Below are 12,225 nucleotides of genomic sequence, written 5' to 3'. Positions count from 1 at the left end.
TAATTTCAATTGTAGGCTTACACCATTTTAGTCCAAAATTACGGTGATATTTTTTGTTTCTATGCCAAAATTCATTTATTTTGCCCAAATAAGGGTAAAATTGTTTACAGTGACATTTTAAATTTTACACTGGGGGTCAGGGGGTGAAAATGTTTAGGTGGTTGGTTTTAGGGTTTTAACATTTTCTTTGTGAGGTTGGTTTTAGGGGTTGTAATTTTCTTTTCTGGGAGTTAGCACCCCCCATAAAGACTACCTTGGTGCTCAGTTCAAATGACCGTGTACGTCATAGATAATAAGCCGCAAAATATGGATCTCATTTTGGGGCTTCTTGTATAATAATGGCTCCCCAATTTTAGTATAAAGGTTTGTATTTTTCTAAAACATCACAAAAAGCGCATGATATTTGGTAGCAATGTCGCAAAATTGTTTTCAATTTGGGCAAAATATCTGACAATCGTGGGCCTACTCTATTCAAACTTTAACCAGATGGTGTGCCCCAGGGGTAGGATGGGGGAGGGTATATAGCGTTTTGTGATAGTGTGTAATTTTGCAGCCCTGCAACCAGGCGAACCGGGAATGGAATAAACAACAGGATAGAGGGGCATATAATTCCTCAAGGGTCAGGAAATAATACTTAAAATAAATCCCATCCAGTGCCAGTCGGATTGGGATAAAGTATTTGGATCTGCCGTTATCAGGTTAAAATAAGAGATTATCATGAGGACTAGGAAAGAATTTATTCTGTGATTGTATCCAGCCGTGTGAAGGGAATATTTATTTGGTACAAAACTTACAATTATTCCTAATTCTTGAAGCTTGGGGAGATCCTGAAATAAGATAATTTATATGTAGGCCTATATTAGAGATAGAAGATATCTTTTTTGCATCAGCTCCCCTTGTAAGGGAAAAAATTTGTAAGGCAAAAAATAAACGCAGAAAGTAATGGGACTTTGACTCTATTGTGAAATTTAAATGGTAGGCCTACTAATTATGCTATCTACTGAAGATACAAATGGAATCGCTAATCACTCTGCATGTGACACGTCACAGGGAATGAATAATGATTGATTGATTGATTGATTGATTGATTGATTGATTGATTGATTGAAGAGCGGTTATACTAATTAACGATGATCACCCCCTTCTATCTTGTCTTGTTCTCCCTTCCAGAATAAATTCCGTCCGTAGGCATACACAAAATGTTTGCGGTGCCGCATACGAGACGCTCTACACGCAGAATGCGAAATATCTTATTATTTACTGTCAAAATCTCATCAATATCAATGATTTTCTCCTCTATTTATGAATCGATTTGCTTACTCGCCAACTTACTCCTCCAACGATGAAGAGTACGTTGCGAGTAAATAACAATAACTGCAGCGTAACTTTACTAGTTTAGTAACTTACGCACATTTGGAAGTCACGAAATTCTGAGATACTCGCCAACTTACCCCGCAAAGATGAAGAGTAAGTTGCCGAGTAAATAAACAATAGAACTTACTAGTCTAGTAACTTACGCCGATTTGGAAGTCTCAAAATGCGAGATACTCGCCAACTTACTAAACTAGTAGCTTACTCCGAAGTTACGCGGATTTGGTGCACTCAGCGGTGAGTCTATTATCAAATTCCTAGGGCTGCCTGTATAAGAGCCTGCTAGAAGGTATGCGCTTCACTAGGGCCCCTCTTGGCAAAAGGAGACTGGGATGCCCATGCACCTCCTATATAACCTACATCTAACATGTGCTAAGTTACATTATGAAGGCATGATTTAAACAGAGATCACTGTACGGAGAAATTAACATATCAAAAGTTTTGGCTATATAAAACGATACTCTTATAAATCCATTTATGCACAGTTCCACCTCCATACACCTGAGTACACACATTTGTCCAAGCACAGTGAGTTTAACAATGCATTGTCTCTACATAGTCTGTGTTTACACTGCACGATTGAGTGCATAGCATCATAAGAGCTGTGTGAGCTTCTAGCTGGTAGGACTACTGGAAAATACAGCATCTGTGATTGGTTTGGTCAAAACCTCGATAGTTTCATTCATTCAATCAGAAAAGTTTTTATATCGAATGAAAGGTACCACTTTCTGCTAAAAACACTATTTTTCATTTCATCAACAGATGACGCAATTCAATGATTATAGCAAGGCGAATGTGGTAAAACTGCCTATTCACACACAATATTTGACCAAGATGCAGGTTTTAAAAGATAAAATCCCGGTTGATCCTTACAATATTTTGCAAATTTTATGTCATTAAATGAATTATTTTGTCTATATACTAGATTCATTGCAATGAGCAATGGCCAATTCTCTTTAAATTGTAAATCTTGTGCAAAAAGTTACTATTTTCGCTTGTAAATATACGAAAGTAATACATTTCATTCGATATTTACAGTTGTAAATTCAATGAACAATGACTTTGCTAAAAGAGCGCTTAGAAATTGATATGTCTTGTGATCACCTACTTCACAGCCAAAGGAAGAGTTACAGCTTTACTGAGTTCTTATTTTGAACTTTGAACTAAGAATGAAGATCAAACCATGGAAATTAGACAAAACAACATTTCATTTTTAATTTACAAATTTCAGGTATTGCTGAGCGTGGTACAACTTATGCATTTCAAATCAGTGTGACAAATGTGGAAGGCCAATCAGCAACTGCTACAGCATATATTTCTTTACGCTCAGGGCCGACATCCTGTGACTTCTCCATTGGTGATTATGAAGCATTTTCTGAAGTGAGTGGTTACAACATAAAACATTGGTATTTATAAGCCTCAACAATTTTCAGCAACTAATAGGCCCTATGCTGCTATATGAGAACCCATTACTGAATTGAATGCCAGTGTCAGTGGTATATCAGGGGTCAGTTTAAAAAGTACTGGTAGGCATCATTTTGGCACAGTTTTAATGGGGCAATTGCGCACAAAATAATACACAAACATTTTCAACTTTAGTCAAAATTAAGTTGTTTTACTGGGCTAAAAAGAAGATTTACAAGACAATGCTGATCAATTTCTGCATGGTAGGTGGAGTTGACCAGCCTGGTAAGATCCATCTAGGGACACTGCTGGTCAGACGAGCTGTCAAGTTGTCACTGTACCAATGATAGTGAGTTTCTGGTTTAGACAGGATAGGTTCTATATAACGGTAAAAATCAAGTTTTGCAGATTTGCCCCTAGTGGTGTCCTAGAAACTGGAGGACAACAAAATTGCAAAGTTGATGCATACGCACACATGACTCAAGGTGTCAATATTATACTGTCGCAAAATCATTTGTCATCCAAAACGAAATTGGCAATACTTGTAACTTCATCTTTTGATTGAACCATTCCACATAAATATCATATATCTACTATTTACAATGCAAATTTTGTTAAATAGGTTGATGTGCTGGTAGAAAACTGTGTTACAGATGCAGATGCACAACCATTGACATACCAACTGTTCACACTGGATGCAGATTCAGTCATACAGTCAGTCTCCGATGCAGTCTCTGAACCACAGTTCAGTTTTGTTGGTATAGCAAGCGAGTTAGAGGATAATACTAGGATATACAGAATGAAGGTGAGACTTAATTTACCCAAGTATTGTTACCAAGAATTCATTGGTCGCATCACATAGTGGCGTATGTTTCCGAGAAAAACATGTTTGAAGGATATGTTACTAATAACGGAGTCGATACTCCTCCACTGTTATTTCTCAGTAGCCCAATTCCATTTGAAATTTAAGTTTTAGGTTCAACTTATTAACCTGTATCTTTAATAGTTTAATAGGAATAACTTTTATAGGATATAGTTAGCTCTAAAACCTTTACGCCACTATATGTGAAATGGAACATTTTGAAAAATCACTCTACACCACTATGTGTTGCGACGGACAAATTGGTAGACAATAATAATTGTCTGTGAAAGTGGCATTGCCAACATAGAACATCAGCTTGTGTTAAAGAATTTATCATCATCATTCTGCAAATAATTTTCATAATCTGATTAGTCTAGGAACTAATAACACTGCTTTTAAGGTCTAAACCAAACCAATTACCTTTTCATTTTCCTTAGATGGTACGTCCCATTCAAGATGTTCTCATAATAAAAAAGGGCCCTAAGTCCAACCTAATGAATTAGCCAAATGATAAAGAGCTTGAACAATAAAAAGATTTGTCAATATTAGCAATTGAAATGATTCATTATAAATCATCGAGTTCATCACATAGTGACAGAAATGAATAATTTAATAAAATATTTTTCACATGGTGATGGATAACTTTAGCAATTTATTACATGTTTGAGATATTTTGCAACATTTTAATAGTGTGGGAATAACTTTCAAAGACCTACTTTAAATAGACATATTAATTGCTGAACATTAATCCAAGATGTTCACATCCATCTCTATGTGATGCACCTGACAAAATGTGAAGTGATCAAGCAAAATGAGTCTCTGATGTTGATCTAAATTAAAAGTCGGTTTTCATTAGATGAGCCATTCTACAGATTTTGCTGAAAAGAAAAGGGGCAAGGAGCCCTTTTCTACCAAAATTCAGCCCGATCATGGGCCAAAATAGTGTAAAATACAATTTTTTTGCATGCTACAACACACACACATTGTAAAAATAAAGCCATTTCTATCCTGATGATGGGCAAAAATAGTGTTAAATACCAAATTTGTGCATGTTTCACGCGCACATCGTCCCAATAAAGCCTTTTTTTTGAAGCTCAAAGACATACAGTCTCTATGTATTGTATAATGCAACATTAATTTTTTCCGTCTGTGCCCCCGAAATTTTATTTAGCCCCCCACCAAAAAAAGCTGGCTACGCCCTTGCTCAGAACAATAAAATAAAAAGGAAGTTTATTGGTTATATCTCAAAATCAATATTCCTGACATAAGATTAATTTTGCTTTATCACATCACAAATGTCCAATAATAAATGCTCCTTGTTTGCAGGTATGTAACACGTTCCAGGTCTGCACTCAGTATGATGCAACTGTTGTTGTGACAGCAAAAACCTCACTCACAGAGACAGAAACAGATGAGTACATGCAGAAACATGTTCTGGAACTTGCATACAAAGGTATGTTAAGGCCAAAAAAAAATTGTTGTGTTGCCCTCAACCGTCCGACCCTAAATCCTGAAAAATCAGAAGTCAAAATTGACAAATGTCCCCTAATTGAAGAAGTATTATTTAATATTTGAGGGGATTTTTAAAAACTGAAGGTTAAAAAGAAAAAAAAAAAAAAAAAAAATCCGACCGTCCGACCCAAATTTCCCATTTTCCCACTTGAGGGCAACACAACAATATTGTTTTTTTGGCCTAATTGACACCCCAATTGTCATCTCCTCTCAGATGCTATTGGCCTGCTAGTGGGTTTGAAGTATGTAAACATCTCAAAAAAAGTAACTAACCCCCTTAAATAATGGCCATTATTCAAAAATTGGCTATTGTATTACAAATCTGTAAAATGCGCTGGAAGCAGAATTTATTTCCACATATTTTGACACCTCATTTGTAGCAATTGTCTAAATATTGACACCGCAGCATACATTTAAGTCAATGTAACCCAAGATTTGAAAGTTGCAGTAAATTCTATTGATTTGTATTCAGTATAATGGAAAGAGATCTGTGTAATGATAGGGGCCTATCTGAATGTTTTTGTATTGTTGTAAGTGCAACTTTCAATTCTGGACCTAACTACATTAAATTGACCAGTGTTTTATTGTTTTCTGGGCTATCGTATCAAATGAGGTGTCAAAATGCGCAGAAATAAATTCTGCTTCCAACGCATTTTACAGATTTGTAATACAATAGCCTGTTTTTAATGGCCGTTATTTAAGGAGGTTAGTTACTTTTTTGAGATGTTTATTAGCATCTGGATCTGGGGTCTGGATGCTGCTGGCACCTTTCAGATGGATATTTGATTGTGAAAGGACCCCATATTTCATTGTACAAGCAATACATTAAAAAAATTCCACGCAGCCCCTGAATGAAAAGTATTTAATTATCTTTGTCATCACTCAAAAAGAATTTTGTGTAAATTTCCATCCAAATTATATGCTATTCAATTTATATTGGTCTTTTATTTTACATGTAAAGTCTGTGGGGCTGAGGATTAGAAATGTACGGCCATATTGAAAAACCTAACCACTGGGCCAAATATTGGGAGGGGGGACCGACCATGATTGGGGGCCATTAAAAAAGAATAGAATATAGAATTGTCATAAAATTCACACACAATGCTACCAGAGTGAGTACAAACATAATATAAGATACTTTTCATTTGTGGGCATCAGCAAAAAAAAAAAGTCCTACCTAAATGATTACAGAACAAAGGTGCACTGCCATCACATCTGATGATTGGCGACCATGTCTGTGTACCTCCTTGTCTACAATTTGTCCTGTTCTGTACTAGTCTCTTGGTTTGAATGTAATTAGTTAGCCCTGACCATTCTCTGATGTTGCCGAACCATTCCTTCTTCTGATAGCCCTTTTGCTTTTTCCTTCTACCCATGTCTACTTTTACAGCATATTATCATTATTGTAGTTATAAAATGTTCAAAAAGTGGTATAGTGGTAATATTTACTTTTGATTGCTGAGTTAAAACATATTTCTTTGTTTACTTTGTGTTTTTCAGGTGACTATCTCAAAGCATTTGCTAACCTTGGACATCTTGCCAATATTCAAAATGGTGGATCTTCAAGACGTCGGCGCGACACTTCAAGTGAGTGCGGAGAAGCTGCTGAAGTCGACAGTGATATAACAGCAGAGCAACTTGAATTGATTGAGTTGACATTAACTGAGACAGTTTTGACTACTAGTAGCGCTCAGTTATTGATTGACAATACAGCTTCTTTGTCTTTGTGTAGCATGACTTTGGCAAGTCAAAGTAAGTGAAAATACAATGGATCATTCTAGACACAGCATAATAAATTTGATTGGCATTTTTTGGCAATATGTTAAACGTGTAACTTTTTTTTTCCTGAAAATTCTATGAAATTGTTTACTTTATATACGAGGGAAGAAAATAGATGTGTCTCATGTCCCACGCGCATTGAATTTCTGATGGTGAAAACATTCAAAAATAAAATTTTATTTCACAATTTTTATTCTATTTTCAAAAAATTGCCATTGGCAAAACATTATGGGCCAAAAACTGGTGAGTTTCAAGGGGGTAAACCCCATGAACACCTGATTTACTGATAAAAAAAATGCATACCACATTAGATTTCTAATTCCCATGGGACATGAGATAAATCTTTTTTTGACCTAAACAAAATAACAACATTTTTTTCCTTCTTCCATAAAGAACTCAATTTAACTGTCCTGGCCAAGGTTGGGTTGGATAAAAAGAAAATTATTGGACCCAATCTCTTGGTATATTTAATTAAGCTCTTTTTGTCATATATATGTGTTATCATTTGTGATATACCGTATTTGAGGCAAATTGTATAAATTTCATCCATTTGCATTTCATTTAAAAGCAATTTACATGAATGAACTTCGCTTTCAGCTGCAGACTAGTTTGTTTGGCTTATAATTGACCAAACATGAAACTTATATCATTGTGTTTTAATATAAAATGGCATGCACATACTTGCATGTTACATGTGTGACTGACACAATTTACATGAGTGTAAATTAGGACTTTATTGATGCGTGCATTAACAAAAACTGAATACTTTTGAATTTTTGCCAATTATAAGCCGATCAAACTTTAAAAACTTATTTCAAAGCTATATTTACGAGGGCTGGTCAATAAGTTCCCGCAACTATGATGTATCTCCGCTCATGCATGACTTGGATGGCTGTTACTTGCGCTAAATTCAAGTTTGTACTTTTGTCTTTCAAAACGAATATGTTTTAGCGATGCTGAATGCTTGATTACGTAATGACATTAGCATAAACACAATAGCGTATGGGCACTGCCTGATTTATGGTGAAAAGTAGTCAAGAAAATCTCGCGCCAAATTGAGGTATTGTTACATAATTCCAAATATCTCGAGAATAAAAGTATAGAATCTGGCACGGTTTTTGCAGCTTTATAGACCGATAACATAGGCATGATGCTGGACTCTTTTTAGACATATACCATTTTTCTTAAAGAAAAGAAATCGTGTTGAATATCTCCAATTTTGAGTAGGCTTTATCACCCATTGTTCTTTACATAATAAGAGATAGAAAGATTAATCGATGACAAAATTTAACCAATGGTACCTGGTTTGATTGGGTATCTACTGATTATAAAAAAGGGAGGTCCCAGTGGTGAAACCATAAACATTTCTTTCTTAATGAACCCTTAATTTCAAAAGGTCTTGTTTTTGTAATTAAAGTAGCACACCATAGAGAGGCTCTGGATTGAATAAGAAATTTGAATTTCGAAAGGTGTGTCTAATTTGAGCATAAGACTTGGTATAGCAATTCACTCACACAGCTACTGTTCCGCAAACCTTGTATTAGTCATATTTTTAGCGCGTTTTTGATGAATTTTTACTTTTTTCATACATTTTGGTACTTTCAATCATGCATACCATCAACGCATGCATATTTCTATTTTTGTTGCAACAAATTCTGTTGGCCTGACTATGATCTCTAATACCATACCAATAACCATATTTGGTTTTGTTTTATTTTGGAGATAATTTGGATTCTTTCTTCTGCCGTGTGGGCTCTTTTTCGCGATTTTCACACCATTTTTGCTTACTGTTATAGGCCTATTTTTGGTGAAGTTCAAAGACGGTCCCTTTCCTCATCTGTTGACGGATACATTTCTTCTTTCACAATTATCAATTGAATATACTCAGATTACCTCATACCAAAAATAACGCTTGTAAACTGCTTTGGTCCTTACTTCTGCTTCTTTTTATTCCACGTTAAGTCAAAGCCAATTCAAATTTCTACGCCAATGTTGACAATTGTCAGTGTACACATAGCAATGACTTTATGCAAATGAGATTACGTAATTAAAGGTACTCTGATACTAATTGTTGTGCGTTTTTAAAGACAAAGGTACAATCTTTATTGATCGTAAGTAACAGTCATCTAAGTCATGCATGAGCGGAGATAAATAATGGTTGCGGGATATTATTGACCAACCCTCGTAATAAGCACTGTGAAAACTAAAATAATGTGTAAAATGGAAATGCTTTCAAAATTGACATGTTTTCAATATCATATTGTAAAAATAAAACCAAACCCCTTTCATCATTTTTTTTTCATTTGTTCATTTCAGTTGACTTGCTCGATTACTACCTTGAAATGATTGCAGTGTATAAGGATGCAGGAGAAACAATGCCACAAAGTTCTTTAGATCTCATCTTGGAGAAAGTCAGTGAAATATGTAGTGGTCTTGACCCAGCTTCCAATGCAAATGATTTGGACAAGTGCAAGTAAGAAAAATATGTGTTATTTTATGCTGCAAATCCATCTGTTTAGATATGATTTTGATATATATTTGATTATGGTATTCTTTATAAATCTAACAAATTGTCAAAAATCAAAAACATATATGTTCTTTGGACTTGGATAATAATTTTAAAATGTTGCATGAAATTGATTGAAATGTTTTGATTTCTTAAAATAATTTCCATACAGAACTGTTCATGAGATGCTTCTTGGCAGTTTAACATCTGATTTGATCCTTGGAGGTGGTGTGGTACAAGTTGTTAACAATGATGTTACTCTTGGAATTCAGAAAACTCTTCTGGATGGAGAATTGAACTCAAAAACTGGTGCAAATTCAGTTGTTATTGACTTTGGATCTCAAGTCGATGGAATGTAAGTTTCATTTTAATTTGGCTTCAATGTATCCATCTCAAATGGCAGTACCAGAAAAGGATTTTCAGGGAGAGAAGGGAAAGATACAAAATTTCCTAAAATTTTCCTGAATTATGACCCAAAAGAGTGAATTTTTGGTGATTTGTTGTCTGTTATGATGATGTTATAAGCAAATTCCTTCACCGGTGTGTGACTGCTCTTCCTGGTTATCACATAAAAAGAACTAGGTCACATGTTGCTACGTGGCTTGATCGGCGAATGAGGTGACAATATGATGATGATGACATGATTCAAGCCAATCAGAACCCCACTTCTGTGCCAAATCAGCAGACTGCTGAAGAACCTTGCCAAAAACTTTAAGTTAACATAAGTTTAACATATGTTGTTGTTCAATCTTTACTATAGGTTTGGAGCAGCTTGGTCATGTAGTTCTGGAGATGCATGTTCTGGAGTCACACTCAAGATTTCTCATTACAACACAGATGTGGATACATACTCCAAGACTACTGATGATAAAAACAACAGAGCAGCTGATATCATTGACATCAAGTTAGCTGATCCTGATTCTGGTAGGTTCAGTTTTTAGAATACCCACATTTTTTTTTTCAAATGCTTGAGGTTAAGTCCAATTTCCTGATTGGCATATCTCAAAATTTGCACCTTGCACATCAAATGTAGCATGCAGATATTGCAGTGATTCAATGTTGCAATAAGAAATACTTTTGCCCACAAAGTAAAACAACAGTATCTACTATGTCGATTATTTACTGATACTGCTGTTTGAGGCTGATATTCTATTCAAAATAAGTCTTGCACAATTATTGGAACTCTGAGTGTTTTTACTGACATCATGCAGGACAGAGGTGTGCCATGATTGGTTGCTGTCCTGCACAGTACAGCATTGGCAAGACATCAACATTCCGAGTTTAATTCTGGTGGTGACAATTATTACCAATTTATAGATGAACAGTTAAACTGTTTGCGTGTGTATTTTTTTTGTTTTTTGCTGTTTTTTGTTTTCTGTGGAACATGCAAAATGTCCAAATATACTTATTTGGGTAACAATATTTTACAATTATATTTTACACAATCAATAACTCATATCTTTTATTGCTCCTTTACAACTAACAGATGACCAGATCGATATCACTGGTCTGACCACGCCTGTAGAGCTCACCTTCCCTCTGACTGCTGGCTTGACCAATGTAGAATACTCCTGTGTCTATTGGGATACAACCAATGAAGCCTGGTCTACAAGTAGTGTTACTACCACCGATTCTGGAGATGGCAATGTCATCTGTGCCACTACTCATCTGACTGTGTTCACAGTTCTTGGTACACCCATTCCTACTATCATTCCAACTACTACAGGTTAGTGCTCTATCTGTCAGATCAAATCAAATTAAATCAAAACAAATTAATCATTTTAATAAAAATCTCACATTTTGACACAAATACAGGAGCTAAGACCTTGATTTCCATGCAGTATTATAGTTCATGAAGTACATTACGTGTGAAAAACAGAATTTTGAAAACAAAATTGATGGCGGCCTCCTCAGCAAATGTTTCAATATTGCTTGGATTGCTGGATTATCACTGACACCAGAACCCCGGGACCAGAACGCTCCATAAAGTCAATCAAAATTCAGATTTTTGCATTTTCGGAACAAGCATATAGATGTTGTTATAATTTAAGGAAACAAATGGCATGTGTGAAAGTGGAGGGGGCAAAGCGGGCACTTTCCCCCTACCCCAATTTTTTCTCCCCCCCCCCAGTCAGGACAAAAATCACAGAAAATGTTTGGCTAAATTGACATGATTTAAGGACAATTATCTGATTCTTCCCCCCCCCCTATTCACTTTGCTGAGTGATGGGGAAACCACTAACCCCAGAAAAATATTTTAGCGCTGCCACTGAACCTACCTATGCTAGCAGTCAATACTGGAGATAGCAATTTACACTTACAAGATATGAAATGAAGATATCAAGATTATGAAATAAATATGAGATAATAATTATGATCATAATTATTGGCTTGTTTATTAATGTTGATTATTTGGCATTGCAGTTACACAATATACCTGTACAAACTCTCCCATAATTCCTTTCAGTGTAATTACAAATACATCTATATCTGCTATCCATAACCTGATCAGAACATTACATTCAAATGTCTATAGCTCATCTACTTGAATTAAACATTACTTTGAGTGTTAAGATTTGAATCTTTCCTTCTGTTTTTTGTTTAATCTCTGTAGGAGTACCCAATGCTGGAAATGGTGGGCTCCTGTCCGTCAATGGTAAGTGTGCCATAATATGTAAAAGCATGACAAGGTTCAGTTGTATCTGCTCCCTATTCCAGAAATATACAGAACTAAATTTTTGGGATTAAAAAAATATTTTCCTGTTTTGCCAAATGAAACATAGCTAAATTG

At 35.3% G+C, this 12,225-nt stretch overlaps 1 protein-coding gene across 1 annotated transcript in view; it reads left to right on the top strand.

Moving 5' to 3' along the window:
• Positions 1-12,225, top strand: part of LOC140152871 (uncharacterized) — a 41,013-nt gene that overhangs the window by 25,910 nt on the left and 2,878 nt on the right. The window contains exons 19-27 of the mRNA XM_072175397.1: positions 2,603-2,751; positions 3,398-3,580; positions 4,964-5,090; positions 6,650-6,901; positions 9,245-9,401; positions 9,607-9,789; positions 10,195-10,358; positions 10,921-11,160; positions 12,049-12,090. Coding sequence (XP_072031498.1) covers positions 2,603-2,751; positions 3,398-3,580; positions 4,964-5,090; positions 6,650-6,901; positions 9,245-9,401; positions 9,607-9,789; positions 10,195-10,358; positions 10,921-11,160; positions 12,049-12,090 — 1,497 coding nt within the window. The remainder of the gene's footprint in view (positions 1-2,602; positions 2,752-3,397; positions 3,581-4,963; positions 5,091-6,649; positions 6,902-9,244; positions 9,402-9,606; positions 9,790-10,194; positions 10,359-10,920; positions 11,161-12,048; positions 12,091-12,225) is intronic.

This window comes from Amphiura filiformis, chromosome 5, assembly GCF_039555335.1.
Source record: "Amphiura filiformis chromosome 5, Afil_fr2py, whole genome shotgun sequence".
In the NCBI taxonomy this organism is placed as follows: domain Eukaryota; kingdom Metazoa; phylum Echinodermata; class Ophiuroidea; order Amphilepidida; family Amphiuridae; genus Amphiura; species Amphiura filiformis.
The sequence above is the reverse complement of the archived record's forward strand: the minus strand, read 5'-3'. Positions and strand labels throughout refer to the sequence as shown.